Source organism: Phragmites australis, chromosome 1 (genome assembly GCF_958298935.1).
Source record: "Phragmites australis chromosome 1, lpPhrAust1.1, whole genome shotgun sequence".
Classification (NCBI taxonomy): domain Eukaryota; kingdom Viridiplantae; phylum Streptophyta; class Magnoliopsida; order Poales; family Poaceae; genus Phragmites; species Phragmites australis.
The window spans coordinates 19,780,053-19,799,925 of record NC_084921.1 but is presented as its reverse complement, the minus strand read 5'-3'; the positions used below and the strand labels follow the sequence as shown (position 1 = coordinate 19,799,925).

Below are 19,873 nucleotides of genomic sequence, written 5' to 3'. Positions count from 1 at the left end.
AATGTCATAATCACAACACCAAGATCCTTCACAGTCAAGCCGAATAAAGATATCCCTTCCAAATGCATCTCTTGGTAACTGCAGGGAACACCTCTACAACTGCAGTGACATTGCTTTGATGACATTGCTGTCAGTCTCTTGGTGGAGAAGGCCACTGGTGAAAGCTTTGGGCAGCTTTTGGCGGCAATATAGATCTAAGGAGAAGGAAACCCAACCCTTGCAAATGCATTTGCATCGGCAAAAGGACTTGTATTTTTTTTTCGATAAAGAAAAAATTATTAATTCTTATTATTACATCAAAGCGATACAAACCAATAAGAGCTCACTCTTAGCAAAAGGACTTGTATGGCACTCAAGAGATGACTTCCACCTCCAGATCATCGGTTAGCTTACTAGTAATTGTCTCCTCTCTGGAGTTTATCCCATCCCTTCAGTGCTTCGAGAATTTATCCCACGTCCCTGTGGGGGCTAAGTGACTAGGGCGCACTCTCCGAAAACCAATCAGGATTTGGGATCGATTCGATGAAGCACGTAGGGTTGGGGCCAATTGCTTCCCATTGTACACGACTACGAGCCAACATAACGGTAGACTGGACAAGGTATCTGAATCTTGCGGAATTTTCGGGAACATTTCTGGGTGAATTTTGGGGTAGGTAGGCAGTAAACAAGATGACTACGACGCTAAGATATTAGAGACTTGACAAACGCGTCTTGCCGCCTCCTTCCTAACAAAGTGCTTATTATTGTATTTCACATTGCCAGCAGTTATTTAGGATCTCTCTCTTTGTCTCTCGGATGTACATAGCACAAACATAGATCCAACCAAGAATATAGGATATACGGTGAAGCTCTCTTTTTTATTTCTTCTATTTTCTCGTCTCATATAATATGAGAAATCTTTACATATAAAATAGATGAAGGAAACTCTATTTGAAGGACAAATTTGATAAAAAGCTCATACAAAATAGGACACAGAGGAGGGGGCCGGGTGCTTGGTAGGCCCCAACCCCTAACTGTGGTTGGCACGGCTCGGCCTCCATGGCCAAGTCGGCCTCTCCTTCATGAGGCCAGCTCCACAACACTCTTCTTGGACGAATTAATACGAAATGCATGTTTCATCTAAAAACTTAGTGGGAAAAAAGGAACATATAGATAGTCATTACGATGCACACATTATTGCCTCCTCAAATGATAAACCTTCAGCTAAAAACTCAAAAAAGAAAAAAATGGTACAATGCTTCTTTCAATCTTCTAACTGATTATTCATTCTTCACGAACGAACTATATGTCTTCCGGACTCCCTCGGAACTTTGCACTTCTCTAAGTCCTCATATCAATACCGCATACAAGCTTTTCAAAAGTCACTGGTGATAAAGATTAGTGAATATATCTACTAAATTATCACAAGATCTGATATGATTCATCGAGATTTCTTCAGTCTTCTACAATTCATAGCTGGAGAAAGAAGACAACGCAGGCAAATAAAAGGCTATACTGATTCTATTATAACTTGTTTGACTTACTTGCAGCTTTTCATGGGCAAGGATATCAAGGCTGAATTATTGCATGCTGAATTAGTACATGCCCGGTAATCTCAGCTTCATTCTTAATTTTCTGGCAAGAAAATATCAAACAATGTGGATCTGACAATATACTACTGAGTAAAAACTATGATAATTCTTAATACGCCCAGAACTTTAAAACTATGATAATTCTTCTCAAATGCTACTGAGTAAAAACTAGCTGACCTGTAAAAGAATGTCCTAGAGTTTTGTCTTCCGATGTGCTTGTAACACTCTACTTTATAACTAAGTATAATTATTTAAAAATAGAAAATTTTAGCAGTATTTTCTCTATAGGGACGGTATAACTGACAAAAAAAAAAGATCATAGACAGACAATATATGATATAACCAACAGATATAGCAATTTTCACGATGTTACCAGCGTCTTACCACAACATATACAAAACAAACGACAGACCACCAAAAATATAACTTCTAAACACCGGTTGAGATATCGACAACGTGATGAGGTAGTGCGTGCAACTACCAAGATTCATCCCCAAAATACACATCAACATCTAAACATACCTGTAAAAGATTTAACAGGGGGTGAGACGAGCACAGTAAGTAACAGCTATGAATATAAACACATCTCACTCCATTCAAAAGTATTTGGGAAATAAACATTCTTCTCACAACAACAAGAAAAACACATGGTTTTAAAGAAAATATCATTTCAGAATATTTGTCGAGAAAGTAACAACAAACTCCAACCCGATCTCCCACAAAAAATATGGCATTCAACTCCCAAAATTCTGTATTCGCCAGATATCATAAAAAAAATGTATGAATGCCATGATGCAACTCCATTTGAGAGCTGGACGATACCAACATCTCATACAACTTCATGTACCGGTACGAATCACGCACGATGGCAGTGATCGGCATTTATCACCATATGAAGTGCATAAATGCATAGGTTCCTACAGCAACAGTATTTCATTTTACTGTATCATCTTTTCTTACTGTTCATCAATACTGTAGCATCTGTTATGAGTCATTTTTTCCCGGCGGTTGAAAAAGGATCCTAATACAGAGGATCCGTGTCCATCTATATATACCTGCCTGTATTAAGAATCATAAAGCTAAGAGCTCATCTTGATAGTAACTATAGTGCTTGTGGGCTTGCAAGAATTAGTAGCTAGCTAGGGACGGCTGCTGTAGCTGGGTCAACATGCCGAAGGGGTTCATGGTGAGCTTGGCGGTGCCCCTGCTGGTGTTCTCCGTCGTCGGCGTCAGCGTTGCGGCGGCGCAGGCGGTGGGGCTGAAGAGGGGGTTCTACAAGAAAAGCTGCCCGATGCCCGCAGGCAGAGGCGATCGCGCAGAAGGTGGTGTGGGGACACGTCGCAGCCAACTGGGAGCTCGCCGCCAAGTTCCTCCGCATCTTCTTCCACGACTGCTTCGTCAGGGTACGGGATCATGTGCCGTTGTGGGTCGACGAGTTTGGGTGTATATATTTGACTGTGTGGGTTGACGACTTCAGGGGCTCTGATATGATGTGTTTTGTTGTACTTGTACGTAGAGCTGTGACGCGTCGATGCTCCTGAACTCACTGAGCACCACGGCAGAGAGAAGGACGCGGCGCCGAACCTGTCACCGGCGGGGTTCGAGGTGATCGACGAGGTGAAGGCGGCGCTGGAGCAAGAGTGCCCCGGGGTCGTCTCCTGCGCCGACATCGTCGCGCTCGCCGCTCGCGGGACTCGGTCTCGTACTCTCGTTCCAGGTGAGTGTACTGTTTTACTGTTCTTCTTCGTCACGCTCGCTGACGAATGACATGATATGCATGCATGCGCCCATATGCGTGTGAGTGCAGTACAAGAAGAACCTCTGGGAGGTGGAGACGGGGCGGCGCGACACGGTATCGAGCAAGCAGGATCGGAAGCGCTGGACAACATCCCGGCGCCGACGTCGACCTTCGACATCCTCCTCTCCAACTTCTCCGGCAAGGGTCTCGGCCTCGAGAACCTTGTCGTACTCTCAGTATCTTATCTATCTACCATGGTACAGGGGCGGATCCAAAGGGCTGGGCGCCCCAGCCCTCTACTGAGTTAATGGAAGCCCCTGAGGTCTCAACTTTTTTTTTTCGCGTAAGAAGAAAAGAGAGAATGAGAAGAAGAGGAAGAGAGAAAAAAAAGGAAAAGAGCCATGGATGAGCCGCTATCTGATATTCTAGTTCCTCTGGATACGCCGCTGTCTGCTACACTGCATGTTGCTAGCATGCACCTCAGCATGTCTGAATACTGCTACTCGGCAGTAGTCATACAGTACGTAACGTATTAGGCTTAGTTACGAAACATGTACATGCATGACGCATACAAGCAAAAAAAGAGGCCTGATCTCCGAGAGGTATACAACTACGTACGTACGTGCATGACAACGTACATTCGTACGTACTCCAGTACACGATCAATTGACGTTGGTCAATTAGGTTGGCATCATCCACCTACACGACGTTGGTGTAGAACTGCATATGCTGTTTGCCCGTTGGTAGCCAGAGCTAGCTAGCTCGAGTACATCTGGATTAACGGTACTCTAATATGCCTACATGTGTTCTGTTCCCATCCCTACTTTGCGAATCATCAGTTATTCACCCTTCAATCGATCGATTCCTGCCATGCGATCGATACCTGCCATGAATGCAAGGGCCAAGCATGCATGCACCGACAGAACCAAACTAAAATTCCTAGTGAAACAATGAATGTACAAACATTAATTTCTAGAGGTCGTTTCTCGAGTTGTCGCATTCCGCTGCGCTGCAAAATTTGTAAAACTATTATCGGCAGTTTGTGGTTGTTGTCTCGAGCTGTGCTGCCCTGCAAAATCTAGCACAGTAAAATTTTGTGGGACGGCTAGAAATCAACCGAATGAAAATTGGAGGCAAAATCATGTGAATTGGGGAGATTTGTGCTTAGCGGTGGGCACCAGACTTTACAAGGATGGCTGGGGAGTTAGGCTCAGTGCTGGTGGGTGTAGGAAAAATGATCTGATCAGGTTGTATTTATAATTTTGATAATTAATAATAATATAGTTAATGAAATTAACATGTTTATTAAGAATATATATTAGTAGGTCTTATGGATGTAATATATGAAGAAATCACCAAAGCAGGGATAAAGTTTGGTTGAATTGGAGAAATCTCAGGAGTTTTGTTCTCACCAGATGGTCTGATGTTGAATATATTACACACACTAGACAATGAACAGTGCATACAGACAGAGGCAATTTTGCCTCACCGGATGATCCAATGTCAAATGGGCAGAAGCATTGGAGCAATTCCAGCAGAGGCAGTTTCAAGAGTTGAAGTTGAAGATCAACTGACCGGATGATCCAGTATTCAAAAAGCAATACACATTGGAGCATTTGGTTCTGGGCAGAAGATTTTGAAGGCATCAGGTAGTCTGGTGATGAAGCAAGAGTACAATGGACAATACACTGGACAATGAACAGTACAAAGAGGCAGGCGAAGCTCAAGCTATCGGATGGTCCGATGATGAAGTCATGTGTACACTGGAGCAGATTTTCTAGAGAGGGTTGTATTTGGCTCAGATGGCTGAGGATTGCTCACCGGATAGTCCTGTGATGAATTGATAAGCACCGGAGAAGGCACTGGAGCAATTTACATAGAGAAAATGTTGGCTCGGATGACTAAGGTATACTCACCGGAATGTCCAGTGATGATATTGCAGTATACACCGGAGTGTCCGGTGTTCACAATAGTTTGAGTGAGGTTCCAATGGCTAGTTTGTGAGAGTGTATTCATCTGATGATCTAGTGTTAGTATTACTTTTCTCACTAGATAATCCGGTGTTAACAGCTTGTTAGAGCCATTAGGTTAATAGCTAGCACGCGGGTTTGAGGTTATAAATACCCCTTCACTCAGTCATTTAAAAGTGTGGTGTGCAGCTAGAGTCTAGAGAAGTTCATATACACCTGAAAAGACATCCAAGCCACCAAAGTGCTTAAAGTGATCATCCGAGGTAATTAAGCATAAGATTAGAGAATGACTAGTGCTTATAGGACTAGAGAGTATATTGCTAGGTGATTATTGCCTAGAGAGTGTATCAAGGAGTGATCCAAGTTTATACCTCTTGGTACGCCGGCGCCTTAGAGTCTTGGTGACTCACCGGAAACTTGAGCTGGAGTTGCTCAAGCTTGTTGACCCTCCGACTTGGTGTGAACCGGCAATGAGAAGCGTGTACGGGGACGTGGAGACTCTTGCCTCAGTGGATTTAGCTCCGAAGTAATCACGACGGCAAGGAACCGAAAGAGAGGCTAGTGGTGAGATCTTACCTTTGTGGCTTGGTGGCTTATCTGGGTGAAGGCATCTTTGTGACTTGGTAGCTCAAGAGCCGTGACCGGATACCGACCGGGAGCATATCCTTTGTAGAGCTCCAACATAGACTAGGGGTGGTATTCATGCTATCGATACCACGGGAAAAAATTCTTATGCCGAGTTTGCTTTCTCTACCTTATTTACGTTTCCACATTTACTTACTTACAATTTACCTTCTTAGATAGGTTGCAAACACTTTAATCGGTAGACTAGACACACTAGATAAACCTAGAGCACATATAGATAGAAATTGATATAGGTTTATCTTGTGTTGTATTTGGAGCCGAAATAATTCTAAGTGTCATAATTCACCCACTCTTAGGACGTCACTGATCCCTACAACTGGTATCAGAGCCTCGTGCTCTTGATAAGCTTAACATCCTAAAGTTGTGACATCCAGGGTTGAGATGGATTCTCATAGTGCTCCACTTTTCAATAGCATAAATTTTTCACATTGGAAAATTTTAACGTCTTGTTATTTGCATGCTAGAGGCTTAGATGTTTGAAGAGTCACCGAGGAAGGGATGAAACCTCGCATCACCAACAAGGAGAGACAATTAGATGTATTGGCAAAGAGTATACTTTTATCATATATATATATATATATATATTGATGTATTTAATCATGTTTATTCTCTCACCAATGCACATGATATTTGGACTAATCTCATTGAAATACATGAAGGCACAAATGATGTGCGCAATGAGAAATATCATGTGCTTGTAACTAAGCTCAATGGCATCAAGCAACTACCCCATAAAAGTGCTAATGATATGTATTCTCGTTTGAATATTATTATTAATGAGATCAATAAGTTATGTTTAATGTCAATTGAAGATGATCAATTGGTGAGAATAATATTTTAAGCTCTTCTTTCAAAGTACAAGTTGATCGTTTTCATCATCTATGACAAAAAGGGTATCAAGAATATGAGTCCAAGTCAAGTGCTTGGCAAGATCACCGCTCATAAGATGACAATGAATATGAAGGTGGAAGCTTCTTCCTCATTCGACACCAAGAACCTTGCTCTCACAAGCAAGCAAACTCAATGTCAACACATGAAGGCAAGGATGAGGAGACAAGAGCAAGAGTCAACCTCAAGTAAAGATGATGAAGATAAAGATGAAGAGAGATATGAAGAAGATGAGCAAAGCACCTCCAGCGATGAAGAGATAGATCCCGAAGTCACCAAGCTCATCTCACAAGTGGAGAAGAACATCAAGAAGATCAATGCCAAGATTGATCACCTAATCTCCATGAAAGACTTGGTCAAAATAATTGATCATATCAAGAAGGAGAAGAAAAAGACCAAGAACAAGAGAGAGATAAGAGGAAGAGCCAAGGCATTTGCAAACATAGGAAGATGGGTAAACGATAATGAAGAGTCAAGCTAGGTGATGAAAGCTTCACCATCCTCTCATCCAAGAAAAGCTCTTCCTCAAGGTCATCATCACACAAGTCGTCTTGCAAGCCATCTCACAAGTATCTTATGACAAAAGGTATAGATAGCAATGTAAATGATGATGAATCCGATGAGTATTCTCCCTCCTATGATGAACTCCTTTCTTTGATCAATGAGAAATAAATGGCTTTAAAGAAACAATCTAAAAAACTAAAGAAATTCAATGCTCTCAATAATATTCATGCTACCTTTGTTCCAATTATGAACAATTCCTAAGCAAATTCCAATTGCTAAACAAAGAGCATGAAAAGCTTAAAGCTAAATTTGAGTGCATTGAATCTCAAACTAAGTTGCCTTTGAAGTAATCTACATCTCTTTCTAATTACAATCCTAAGGTAGATACTTCCACTTCTTGTGATGATTTATATACTTTATCTAGCTCACCCCTTTGCAATGAGATTTATGTTGAGAATGTTGTTGTAGAATAATCTAATGAACTCATTGCACAATAGAATGATGAGCTTAAGCAAGAAGTGAAGAAGCTCAAGGAGGACTTAGCAAGATTAAAGGGCAAAGGATATGTTCAACCTCCTCAAGATTACCGTGCTTTCATGGTGAAGAAGCTTGCGAATGGGTCAACCGTGACATGCTTCAAAAGCTATTAAGAAGGCCACAAGTCCTTTCAATGTAAGCAAGTGAAGAAGGAGACCAAGGAGAAGAAGAAGACAGCGAACCTCTCTAACAAGACCTTCAACCTCTACACCAAGGCTAACTATAAGAACAAGATAAAGAGTAACTACTACAAGCTCAAGAAGAAGGGAAATGACAAGGTGGTTATACACATGATTGGGAAGAATGATCGAAGGTGGAATCAACCTATTTGGGTGTCAAAGAAAGTCATCACCAATATGAAAGGGCCCTAATCGATTTGGGTTCCAAAGAAGACTTGAAGCCCCGAAGTGACTATGGGGATTTGGAGATTTGACTCACAAGATAAAGTAAAAGTAAAAGCAAAGAAGCCAAGTGTAGATCATGAACATCATATACCCAAATCCCCATCCAAAAGAAAAGGAGGTAATAAAGCTAGTTGCAAAATCCTTTCATTCGATGTAGCTCATTTACCTTGACTAGGTTTGCATATGCTTATTTTAATATATTACAATACCTAGTGTAGATTTTCATTTAGTAGGTTGCTTGTGTTTCTCTCTTATCCATGAGCAACCTACATTACTTATTAGTGGTAGGTTTCTTTTATAACACTAGTTTTACAATTGATATCTTTTATATGCCATGATCCAATCTATAGGATAAATCCCCATTGTTATCAATAACAAGTGTATATATCTCACAAGTATTCAACACGTGTATGCACACATTTAGGAGAGTATATCCTATAGGTTGTGATTTTGAGATTAACATATGTTGCTAGTGATATCTTTTGTAGTCTCATGGAACAATCAACATGTCTCTATAGGTATGCAATGCTCAAATGCTTCAATTGGTATCATTGTCAAATTTGTGTTCATTTAAGCTACATTCATGCATAATGTAACTTAAACTTACTATCTTGACATATTATTTAGTTGTGCATATATTTTATTCTCATCATATGTATGCACACATATAGGGAGAGTTTAGACTATATTATGTGAGTTTTATAAATTATGATTCATCTACTTTTATAGCTTACAATTGGTATCATACCCTACAATTGATATCTTTCATTTTTGTAGTGATATCCATTCAATTGGTATACTTTCAATTGGATCATGATTTGTGAAGCTCTCTCTCATATGCTCTAATATTTTTCTCTTTGAGTTCAACATGTGTATATAGTCTGTTTTAAGATTGTTGACAAAAAGGGAGAATTTAGATGATCAAAGAAAGAAGCAAGTAATAAGGTAAGGGAGATTATAGCAACAAGCAAGATGGTCTAGGAATGTCTAAGTTGACAAAGGGAGAGAAGAAGAAAATGCTAGAAGAAAAATAAGGTGCCTAGATCGACAAAAGAGAAGCTATTGCATAGGTTGATCGAGGGAGATAATGGCAATGGAGAAAGGGAGAGCCACAACAAAAGGGGACTAATTGGTAATAACATGCATCTAAGCAATGTGGTAAGACTTTGTGCTCATTTATGATCTTTACATTTGGTATTATTTGTTATTTACCATTTGCTTTTGTTGTATTGTCATCAATCACAAAAAATAGGGAGATTGTAGGGAAAATGGATCTATTAAGCCATGTTTGTGATTTTGATGATTAATGACGATATATTCAATGGGACTAACATGTTTGTCAAGAATATATATTAGTAGGTCTCATGAATGCAATACATGAAGGAGCCACCGAAGCAGGGACAAAGTTTGGTTAACTTAGAGAAGTTCCAGAAGTTTTGTTCTCATCGGATGGTCCGTTGTTCAATGTATTGCACACATCAGACAATAAATAATGCATACAGACATATGCAATTTTGCCTCACTGGATGGTCCGGTGTCAAATGGGTAGAAGTATCGGAGTAATTCTAGTAGAGACAATTTCAAGACTTGAAGTTGAAGATCAACTGACCGGATGATTCGGTGTTCAACAAGCAATACACACAGAGCATTTGGTTCTAGGCAAAAGATTTTGAAGGTATCAGATAGTCTAGTGATGAATCAAGAGTACAACAGACAAATACACCGGACAATGAACATTATAAAGAGGCAAGTGAAGGTCAAGCTATCGGATGGTCCGGTGATGAAGTCATGTGTACACCGGAGCATATTTTCCAGAGAGGGTTGCATTTGGCTCGGATGGCTGAGGATTGCTCACCGGATAGTCCTGTGATGAATTTATAAGTATCGGAGAAGGCACCAGAGCAATTTACACAGAGAAGATGTTTGATCGGATGGCTAAGGTATACTCATCAGAATGTCCAGTGATGATGTTGCAGTATACATCGGAGTATCCGGTGTTCACAGTGGTTTAAGTGGGGTTCCAATGACTAGTTTATAAGAGTGTACACACCGGATGATCCAGTGTTAGTACTACTGTTCTCACCGAATCATCTGGTGTTAATAGCTTTTTAGAGTTGTTGGGTTAACATCAAGTTGTTGACCCATCACTAATGACTAGACTAGGACGACTCGTCATTTATGACCTTATCATTAGTGACGAGTCAAGTTGTGGCTCGTCACTAATGACTGGCCTACGACGATCCGTTACTGATGACCTTATCATTAGTGACGGGTCAATTTATGACCCGTCACTAATGACTGACCTAGGACAACCCGTCACTAATGACATAGTCAGTAATGACGGATCATAACTTGACCCGGCACTATTATTATAGTGACAGATCATGTTACGACCCGTCACTAATGACCACTCATTAGTGACGGGTCTATATCTGGTTCCGATCGGAAGGGACATTAATGACCCGTCCTTATTAGACCCGTCACTAATATGATATTAATGACATGTATTAAGCAGTCGTTACTAGTGTTGATGCCAAAATGAAATGTTTTGAATGTTGATTAGACCAATTAGTCCCTACCTGAAGCTTTGTTTTCATGGTAACACCTCTTTGATTATGATTGATGTAGCTCCCCGATTAAAGTGATTGCAATTGCAACAGGTTAGACATGTAGACATTGTGTTTGAAGCGCGCTAGAACCACTGTTAAGAACAACAAATAAAAACGTGGATGATGGAGCGAAAACAACACAGGTACGTGGTCACTACTAACAAACACACAAAAATTGGCTTATTGATGGGAGGTCATTACGCAGCTAAGTTTCTTTAATTTACCTAATTAATTATGATGACGAACCCCATGCAAAACTTAGTCAGACCGGGCAGTCTTCTGAACCCTGAAGAGTATTTTTCGTTAAAGTCCAGAGGGCATGTGAATATCCGTCTGTTTTTTTTTCAGAGTAACTGTCAATTCAATTTTTTTTCAGAGGCATATTGTAATTAAACACCAAACTCACAATTATAGTCTAATAGTGCCATTTTCGCTACAGGTGGGCCGAGGCGGGGCAAGGCAGGGCGATGCAGTGGGGTGGTGTAGGGAGGCAGCAGCGAGACAGGGCGGGCCGGGGCGGTGCGATGTGGGGCGGCGGCGGTGAGACAAAGCGGCGTGGCATGGCGGGGTGGGTCGGGGTTTAGTATTTATATGATGTAGAATGTTAGGGTTTGAAAGTGAGATATTTATATAACATGTATATAGGTTTCACGGGTATAGGTATGTCTTATACTTGTACTTGTTTAACTGTCGGGTAGTATTTTTTACTCACGAACATATCCTTAGGTATTATTTGCTACCTATACCCTACCTTATTCGAGTATGTACCCCTGGATAATTCGGTAATCGAGATAAATTATCATCCCTAACTGGCAGGAATCATTGCACGTGAATGCATGGTGACTTCAGTTTTATGTAGCTTTTCTTATTTTTTTTTCTTGTGCACATTAGCCATTAAGACCTATAACCTGCATTCGGCTCGAATTTAGGTATTTATTTTTCTTAATGCAAAATTGTTTTAGCTTCTTCCACTACGCGAAAAAAAAATAGTGACTGGTGATTATCGGCATTAGTGACATGTTCTGTACCCGTTACTCTTATCGTATCACTAATAATAGGTTATTAGTGAGGAGTGATGACCCATCACTAATGAGATCATTAGTGACGGCCGTCACTAATGTTCAGTCATTAGTGACGGGTCGTATTGATCGAACATTAGTGACGGGATGTAATTTTAACCTGTCACTAATGACCGATGAATATTTTTCGTATTTTTTACACAAAAGTAAAAAATATTTTTCACCCAAATCATCCCAACGTAGGTCCATCCCATATGCCTCACAAGCCAATTTTTTTCACATTCTTTTCAAATTTATGTTTCATGGGAATCGAACCCGCGATCTCCTCACGTATGTAGCCACTTTACCACCTCTGCTATCACGTAGTTGTGATAGAAACCGGATATTTTATTTTTTTAAACTTCTTTGCCGAAGGTCATTAACGATACGTCGTAATCATGACCCGTTACTAATGACTAATTTTGCCAAATTTTATTGAGAGTTATAATTTGATAGGTGATCCGGAGTGCATTTGATAAAACCAACATAACTTTTGCATATGATTTTGACTTTTTTTTTTACTCTATGGTCATAAAAAAAGTTACATCCGTTTCTTTCCAACTTTATTGGGTTTGGAGAATTTTTCGAGGTAAAAAATGGTTTGGAAGATTGAGTTCTCGCCCCTAGAAGTTTCTGCACTATTTTTAGAATGCGCGTTTGTGTCTATAGCCACCACACCTTATATCAAACTTGAGTAGAAATATATAATAATTCCTATTCTAGTGCTATTGAGGTGAGGAAAATAAGAGAAAAATAAAATAAAAATAAAAATTATTTGTGAATACCGTCATTAGTGACTGGAGTTGGTCATTAGTGACCGATTAAAAGTTGATCTGTTACTAATAACTGACCTAGGACGACCTATCACTGATGACCTTATCACTAGTGACGGGTCAAGTTATGACCCGTCACTAATGACTGGTTTAGGGCGACTCGTCACTGATGAACTTATCATTAGTGATGGGTCACAACTTGACCCGTTACTAATGACTAGTCTAAGATGATCCGTCATTGATGATCTAATCATTAGTGACAAGTTACAACTTAATCCGTCACTATTATTATTAGTGACAGGTCATGTTACTACCTGTCATTAATAACCACTCATTAGTGATTGGTCTATATTTGGTCCTGATCAAAAAGGACATTAGTGACACGTTCTTATTGGATCTGTCACTAATAGGGTATTTAGTGACGCGTGTTGAGCGACCGTCATTAATGTGATGTCTTATTTGCTGATTTTTTATGTAGTGTTCTAGTGTTGACGCCAAAATGAAATGTCTTGAATGTCGATTAGACCAATTAGTCCCTACCTGAAGCTTTGTTTTCGTTGTAACACCTCTTTGATTATGATTGATATAGCTCCCCGATTAAAGTGATTGCAATTGCAACAGGTTAGACATGGAGACATTGTGTTTGACGCACGCTAGAACCACAGTTAAGAACAACAAATAAAAACATGGATGATGGAGTGAAAACAACACAGGTACGTGGTCACTACTAATAAACACACAAAATTTGGCTTATTGATGGAAGGTCATTCCGCAGCTAAGTTTTTTAATTTGCCTAATTAACTATGATGACGAACCCCATGCAAAACTTAGTCAGACCGGGAAGTCTTCTGAACCCTGAAGACTATTTTTCGTTTAAGTCCAGAGGGCATGTGAATATCCGTCTGCTTTTTTTGCAGAGTAACTGCCAATTCAATTTGTTCCAAGTTCTTGTGTTTTCCTCCAGTTTTGGACTCGCATCAGAACACTCAGTAACTTGCATCTTAACTTTCACATTTCTCTCATCCCATGTCCCTGCACTGCACACCAGGCGGGCACACGATCGGGGTAGGGCACCGCAACCTGTTCAGCTCGAGGCTCTTCAACTTCACCGGCAAGGACAACCCCAGCGACGTCGACCCCTCCCTCAACCGAACCTACGCCAAATTCCTCCAGCTACTCCTCCTCCTGTATAATCTCTATCCAGTATCCAAGTTTTGTGACTGCAAATCTCTATTCAGTATTCACACCATACATGTATATATGCATATCTATACATGTGCAGGGTCAGTGCCGGCGTAACCTCCAGGACCTGAACGACAACACGACGGTGGTGCTCATGGACCCCGGCAGCAGCCTCTCCTTCAACAACCACTACTCCGTCAACCTCAAGGCGCACCAGGGCATGTTCACCTCCGACGCCGCGCTGCTCACCAACGCCCGCGCCGCCAACATCGTCGACAAGCTGCAGGACCCCGGCGTCTTCTTCGACAGCTTCAAGAACTCCATCAAGCGCATGGGACAGATCGGCGTGCTCACCGGCGCCAACGGCCAGATTAGGAATAAATGCAACGTCGTCAACTCCTAGACCGGCACACATACAGATATATAGTTTCGTATATGCATACAACTACCTCGGTCTGAAGATTGTTCATTCGAAGTGCATATATGTGTGCCGATATAATATCTTGGTGGAAGGTGTACAACAAGAGTTACCTTTGTTCCCTTTCTAAATGGTGGGGAGAGAAAGATCAATTGTGTAGCGTTATAAGATCAAGAAAATGGCAAATATAACGTGCAGAAAACTACATAGAGATAACAGATGATATAGATACTGCTGCAGTTCTGTCGTCGGGCTCGTCCCAAGGAACAATCTTGGTGAACTGTCAATATAAATATGAATGAAAACCTTTTTAAAAAGCAGAAACTTCTGTTAGTTCCTTTTAATTTCCTCTTAACCTTTTAGTATAAATATCTTACAACACGGCTCAACAACTTGTAAATTTCACTTCAGTAACCATTCTTTAGCGATCCAAACTCCAATGCGTGCAACATGAACAAACTCGAGTAAAAAATAGAACCCTGACGCCATGGCCACATAGTGACATAACTAATCCAAGATGGAAGATGGAATCAGTGACAATATATTGACCACAACAAAGAAATTATTACCCTCAACTGTACTTGAACTAAGCGTTGCACACAGAACAGATACAATCCTGACAGTTATTTATATGCAGAACAGAACAGTCCTGACAGTTATTTATATGCAGAACAGAACAGTCCTGACAGTTTTTTTATATGTTTCCACCATGTCATTCAGAACCACCGTTGTTCCCCACCTTCAAGCTTCAGGTAGTGCACCGTAAGACTTGGGTTTCAGTCAGTGCAGGACTAGATTGCCCCCATAATGAAAGATGTCGCGCTTGCAGAAAGGTAAGCCCATACGAAATCGAACAAGACTTGCACACCCGAGACATCCATAACTTACACATAATATGACAAGTAGATTAAGCATCATCGTGTCTTGCTTTCAGAAGCAAGATTATCCCTGACTAGCCAAGGACTCGATCAAAAGCTGGTAACCCTCGGGCACTCTGCTCTGAGTTTTTACACATGCAGCTAGGGCAGGCACGTCTGCTTTTACATCTAGGAAACTAGCGACCTGGAGAAGCAAATGGAAGTCGGAGATCCGCTTCACAAATGGCAGGTGCTTCACACGGTCCAGGTGGCTTCTCAGTGCGCTCATTCCTACAGGGCTTCCACGGTTCTCTATAGGAAAGCCTACTGACAGTAGACCCTGTATACACAAAGCAGCCTAAGGTTAGTACATCTAAACAAGTGAAAATGGTAAATCTGTAATCAACTAACACGAAAAGAGTACAGTGAACCGACTCCTTTCTTCCTTGGGTGGAAATATGAAACGCAATGATGTCTCAACACAGAACAGTAAAAAAATATCTCCAACAGAATCTTGAAGATTCGTACTATGTGATCTAGTGCAGTCAATAACCTTTTGGACATCTCAGGAAGTATGGGAGAAACTGCAATAACTATTATTGTACAAGAGTTGGGTATTATCATAAACAAGAATCACTACCATATAAAAACCTCAATTAACCCGCAATCGTACTAAAATAAGAGGGAATGTCCATGTTCAGGTAAGATGTTCAGGTAAGAAACAAAAGATTTGAAAAAGACTTTTTCCCATAAGAAAAAAGAACTTACTATCTTTGGGATCTGATACTACACCGCTGCTTAATCTGTGAAGACACATATGAATAATCCATAACAAGCGGTCCACAAAACAACACAAATAAGAGACCATGCAGGTCACACTAAATCAACACTACTACCATGCAACTGTAGCACACTTGCAATTATTCAGTTTCTATGCATTAGGGGCTCGTTTGGTTTTAGCCTGCACTCACCCCGCCAACACATGGGCTCGCCAAAAAGTTGGCAGAGGATTTCCCCACCCACGTCTCGCCCGTGCGTTGGCGTGAAAGTGACTGGGCGAGACAGTGCTGGCGTGGGCAAGCCAAAAAAATTGGCGTCCATCCAAATGCGTGCCCACGCTTATGGTAAACGCCGAAAAGTTGGCTGGGCAGCTCAGGGCTGCAATCCAAACGCGCCCTAGATTTTAACGTGAATTAAAAAAAAAAGGGAACAAAATCATGAGGATAATCTTTCCTTGATTTTAAGCTAAGCATCTCATAAAAAGATGCATGCTTATTATGGAAACAAACATGCAATTTAAAATAATTTTAACATTTGTAATTTATCATGCCAAAGATGTGAGAACTGTGTCCAATAACTAATCATGAGCAGCTGCATGATTGGAATATACAGCACCCAGCAAAGCATGTTTCCTGCTTGATTGCAGTGTGAGAATTAAAGGCTTTAGGTCTGTTGGAAAATGAAAAAGAAGAAAATCGTCTCGATTACCCACGTTACCAAGTTGAGTATAATTTTTCAAAAGAGAAAGTTTAATATAAATTGGCATGGTATATAACATAGGTCTAAGAGTATGCTAGGTAAAATTCATTTTCTGAGATCAAGGTATAATCTCATAAAACAAAAAATAACTACAAAGGAGCAAGCAAACTTCCCAACTAGGTCATATTGCAACCTTTAGCTGGCCTTTTTGGTTTCTTTGCACCGAAAGTGGGGAATCGTGCATTGGATAAAAAGTTGGGATTTTAGAGCCTTAGATCCTTTAAGATGAAGATTCTTAGAATTCTTTTTGAAGGTAGATCCATAGAATATTTGAGAAAAAGCAAAGATATAGTGGATTCTAGGTCCCTTAAGATGACGATACCGATACCGATAATTCCTTTTACAGGAAGATCCATAAAATATTTGAAGAAAAGCAAAGATATAGTAAATTCTAGGTCATAGATGTTGATTTTATTATCTTCTACAGCTTCGCTTAAAATATTTTCACAAACCAAGTAATCTCTACAGCAGCAATAAATCAGTACATGCCAGAACAGCTATATTGCGACTCTGAGCTGATACACTCCCGTCCATTCCTACCTTCCCCCTCAGCACACTGCCATCCTTTTTTCCTAAAAGCACACAAAAATCAAGGAAATCATCTATTCTTATGATAAATTTTTTTCCAAACTTAGATGTCTCATAACATTTGTATTCTGTAAGGCAGACCACTCTCCATAGTCTCTTCCTTACAGGAGACATTCATTCTAGTCCTAGGACCAGGACATGTACTAATCTCATTTTTTAAGCAAATACCAGAGCTCCTACTTCTTTGTTGAAACCAACAATATGATATACTGAAACTCCAAATCTTTGTAACCTCACCAGCCCCAATTTGTGGATTTTAGCTAGGCAGGTTGGACATATGATATACTGAAACTCCAAATCTTTGTGACCTCACCAACCCCAATTTGTGGATTTTACCTAGGCAGGTTGGATATTAGGCACATCTACAGTGAAAATGATGGTTAAGTCATAACATCACATACATCTGGATGTCATTCACGGATTTATTGACGAAAAACACTTTCTTTATATTCTACATGGATTAGGTTGTGTCACTTCAAGAATCACACAGAAAGAAGACATTTTCTTTCTTCCACCAATATAGTGTGCCAGGTTACTCTTGCAGGAAAAGAAAATGTATGTGATCAACTTCTAATTCTCAGTTCCAACTGATAAGCATGGATAACTGTGAATTTAACAGGACACGTGTAATTTGAAGGGTAAAAAATAACTCATGAATTAGGCAACTGCAAGTAAAGCACCAATCTTTCTTCTTAACAGAGAAGTTCTAATTTTGCCCTTGAATTGGAAAATTTGTTATTTATATGTGACCCACGCTGCAAATCTACTATGTTTTTGAGGAAACAAATCTACTATGTTCACTAACTAGTAAGTTCCATGGCTAGATTTAAGTTTTATACACATACAGGAACACATCATCTTGGTTTATTATTAAAGGTTCGACTTTGCCACTAGGTTGCACAACATAGCATCAAATTAAAGCTGCAGATATAATCAGATCACCTAACGATTCAAACATGTTTGTGCAGCTCAGCCTAATTATATTCAATCCCTGTGCATGTCCTATTCTCACATGAAGATTGCACTCTCATTTTTTCCATCAGAGCAACTAAATTCACCAAGAAACAGATACACAATTGAATGAAGAAATATACCTGGTGATCGGAGATCTTGACAGGCACGAGGAAGAAGTCATTGTCCACCTCCATGGTATCTTTCCCCCCTGCCACCACCTGCTTCCGCATCTTTGACAACCGGGGATCGTCAGAATCCCCAACCTCAGTTTCTAGTACCCCATCCTTGAAGAGCTTGACACAAATCTCGCTCATCTGGAAGGCCTCAAAGTGCACATCCCCGGTGCCGTCGTCCCCAACCTCCAGCTTAACTATGGCCGTGACCCACTCCGGGATCCCACCCTCCGCCTGCAGCTGGGCGGCCTGCACCACCTCCCGGTTGGACATGGTGTACTCGCCGGTGTCGCTGGCCTTCCTCCCCACGGCCTGCGTGAACACGAGGCCGACCCGGCGCATCCCGAGCCCCTCGGCGATGGCGTCGACGCGGGCCTCCTCGTCGGGGTTCCGCATGAGCTGGACCACGTCCTCGGAGCCTTGCTGCGGCGGCTCGTAGATAAAGTCGACGAAGACCTCCTTGGTCTCGGCGTCGACGCGGCCGTAGAGGAAGCCCGCCCGCTTGACGGCGAAGGCGAGTGACTCGGCGACATGGAGCTGGAACGCGTTGGCGGCGTCGCGGTCGAAGGATGCGGCCGCGCAGAGCGGGGCCTCCTGGCGGGTGACGCGGATCTGACGCGCGATGAGGTCGTCCATGGTCATCTTCCTGCCAAAGGAGCCCGCGGCGGAGAGCACCTTGGGAGGCGGCGGGCGGGCGGAGCGCGCGTCGGGCGGGTAGGCGAGGTAGACGAAGGTGCCGTTGGCGAGGCGGAGCGAGGCGAGCGGGGCGGCCGGGTCGGAGAGCAGGGGGACGGCGGCTGAGGGCTTGGGGAGGAGGAGGGCGGGGTCGAGGGAGATGCGCTGAAGGGGGACGGGGACGGTGAGGTGGGACTCTATGAGGCGCTGCAGGTCGGCGACGGTGGCGGAGGCCGATTCCGGCACCGTGATGCGGTCCGTGCCGTCGCGGCTGCGGATGCGGAGGATCATCGTGGCGGCGGGGCTGCTGCTTGCGCTTGGCTTCGGTGGTGGGTTTTGGGGGGGATTCGGGGGGTGGTGTGGTGCGATTTATAGGCCGAGTCGGGGTGGCGGGCGGAAACGGAGCTAGGAGGGAGGAGGAGGCGAGACGGCGGGGGAGAGAGCCGGAGAGGGGAGGGCTTGCTTCGGATGGGGATGGAGATGGAGATTCCGAAAGCGTTGGGCGGTGGTTGCGTGTTGGCACTGGCACACCTGGCCCGTTTGTAATTCCACGTGGACCACGAATTTGAATCAAATTCAGGCTCATCTATATGGATTGGCCGTTTCAGACAATGTAGGATGTTAAAAGAGTCTATACTCAGGCCTTATAATGGGCCCGAGGCGATCTAAACAGGTCGCATCTCACCGTTCTCCGCGAAACATTTCTCGTTTTTGAGCTGAATCGGTGGAGGGACGTTTCATAGAAATGGGCGTAGTTTCTATTAGAGTACATCACTACATAAAAAAATTA

General features: G+C 42.0%; 3 protein-coding genes across 3 annotated transcripts; 2 read left to right on the top strand and 1 right to left on the bottom strand.

Annotated features, from left to right (window-relative positions):
- The first annotated feature begins 2,739 nt into the window (after window positions 1–2,739).
- Window positions 2,740–3,617, top strand: LOC133883349 (peroxidase 56-like). The gene is made up of 4 exons (XM_062322655.1): window positions 2,740–2,823; window positions 2,873–2,974; window positions 3,123–3,288; window positions 3,379–3,617. Exons 1-4 carry the CDS (start codon window positions 2,740–2,742, stop codon window positions 3,615–3,617), a joined length of 591 nt encoding a protein of 196 aa, XP_062178639.1.
- A 10,106-nt stretch (window positions 3,618–13,723) lies between these two features.
- LOC133883342 (peroxidase 1-like) lies at window positions 13,724–14,282 on the top strand. Its single transcript, XM_062322642.1, has 2 exons — window positions 13,724–13,900; window positions 13,980–14,282. Exons 1-2 carry the CDS (start codon window positions 13,724–13,726, stop codon window positions 14,280–14,282), a joined length of 480 nt encoding a protein of 159 aa, XP_062178626.1.
- Window positions 14,283–14,697: 415 nt separating this feature from the next.
- On the bottom strand, window positions 14,698–19,596 carry LOC133912300 (NPL4-like protein). Its single transcript, XM_062354968.1, has 2 exons — window positions 18,376–19,596; window positions 14,698–15,494 (listed from the first exon to the last, which is right to left on the bottom strand). The coding sequence occupies exons 1-2, from the start codon at window positions 19,372–19,374 to the stop codon at window positions 15,240–15,242; spliced, it is 1,254 nt and encodes a 417-aa protein (XP_062210952.1). The 5' UTR covers window positions 19,375–19,596; the 3' UTR covers window positions 14,698–15,239.
- Window positions 19,597–19,873: the final 277 nt, after the last annotated feature.

Coding starts and splice junctions, on each gene's coding strand:
- LOC133883349 (XM_062322655.1), top strand. CDS start 2,740: ATGCCGAAGGGGTTCATGGTGAGCTTGGCGGTGCCCCTGCTGGTGTTC. Junction 2,824..2,872: donor GCGTTGCGGCGGCGCAGGCG/GTGGGGCTGAAG, acceptor CGATGCCCGCAG/GCAGAGGCGATCGCGCAGAA. Junction 2,975..3,122: donor TCCACGACTGCTTCGTCAGG/GTACGGGATCAT, acceptor GAACTCACTGAG/CACCACGGCAGAGAGAAGGA.
- LOC133883342 (XM_062322642.1), top strand. CDS start 13,724: ATGTCCCTGCACTGCACACCAGGCGGGCACACGATCGGGGTAGGGCAC. Junction 13,901..13,979: donor TCCTGTATAATCTCTATCCA/GTATCCAAGTTT, acceptor ATACATGTGCAG/GGTCAGTGCCGGCGTAACCT.
- LOC133912300 (XM_062354968.1), bottom strand. CDS start 19,374: ATGATCCTCCGCATCCGCAGCCGCGACGGCACGGACCGCATCACGGTG. Junction 15,495..18,375: donor TCAAGATCTCCGATCACCAG/GTATATTTCTTC, acceptor TTGTGTATACAG/GGTCTACTGTCAGTAGGCTT.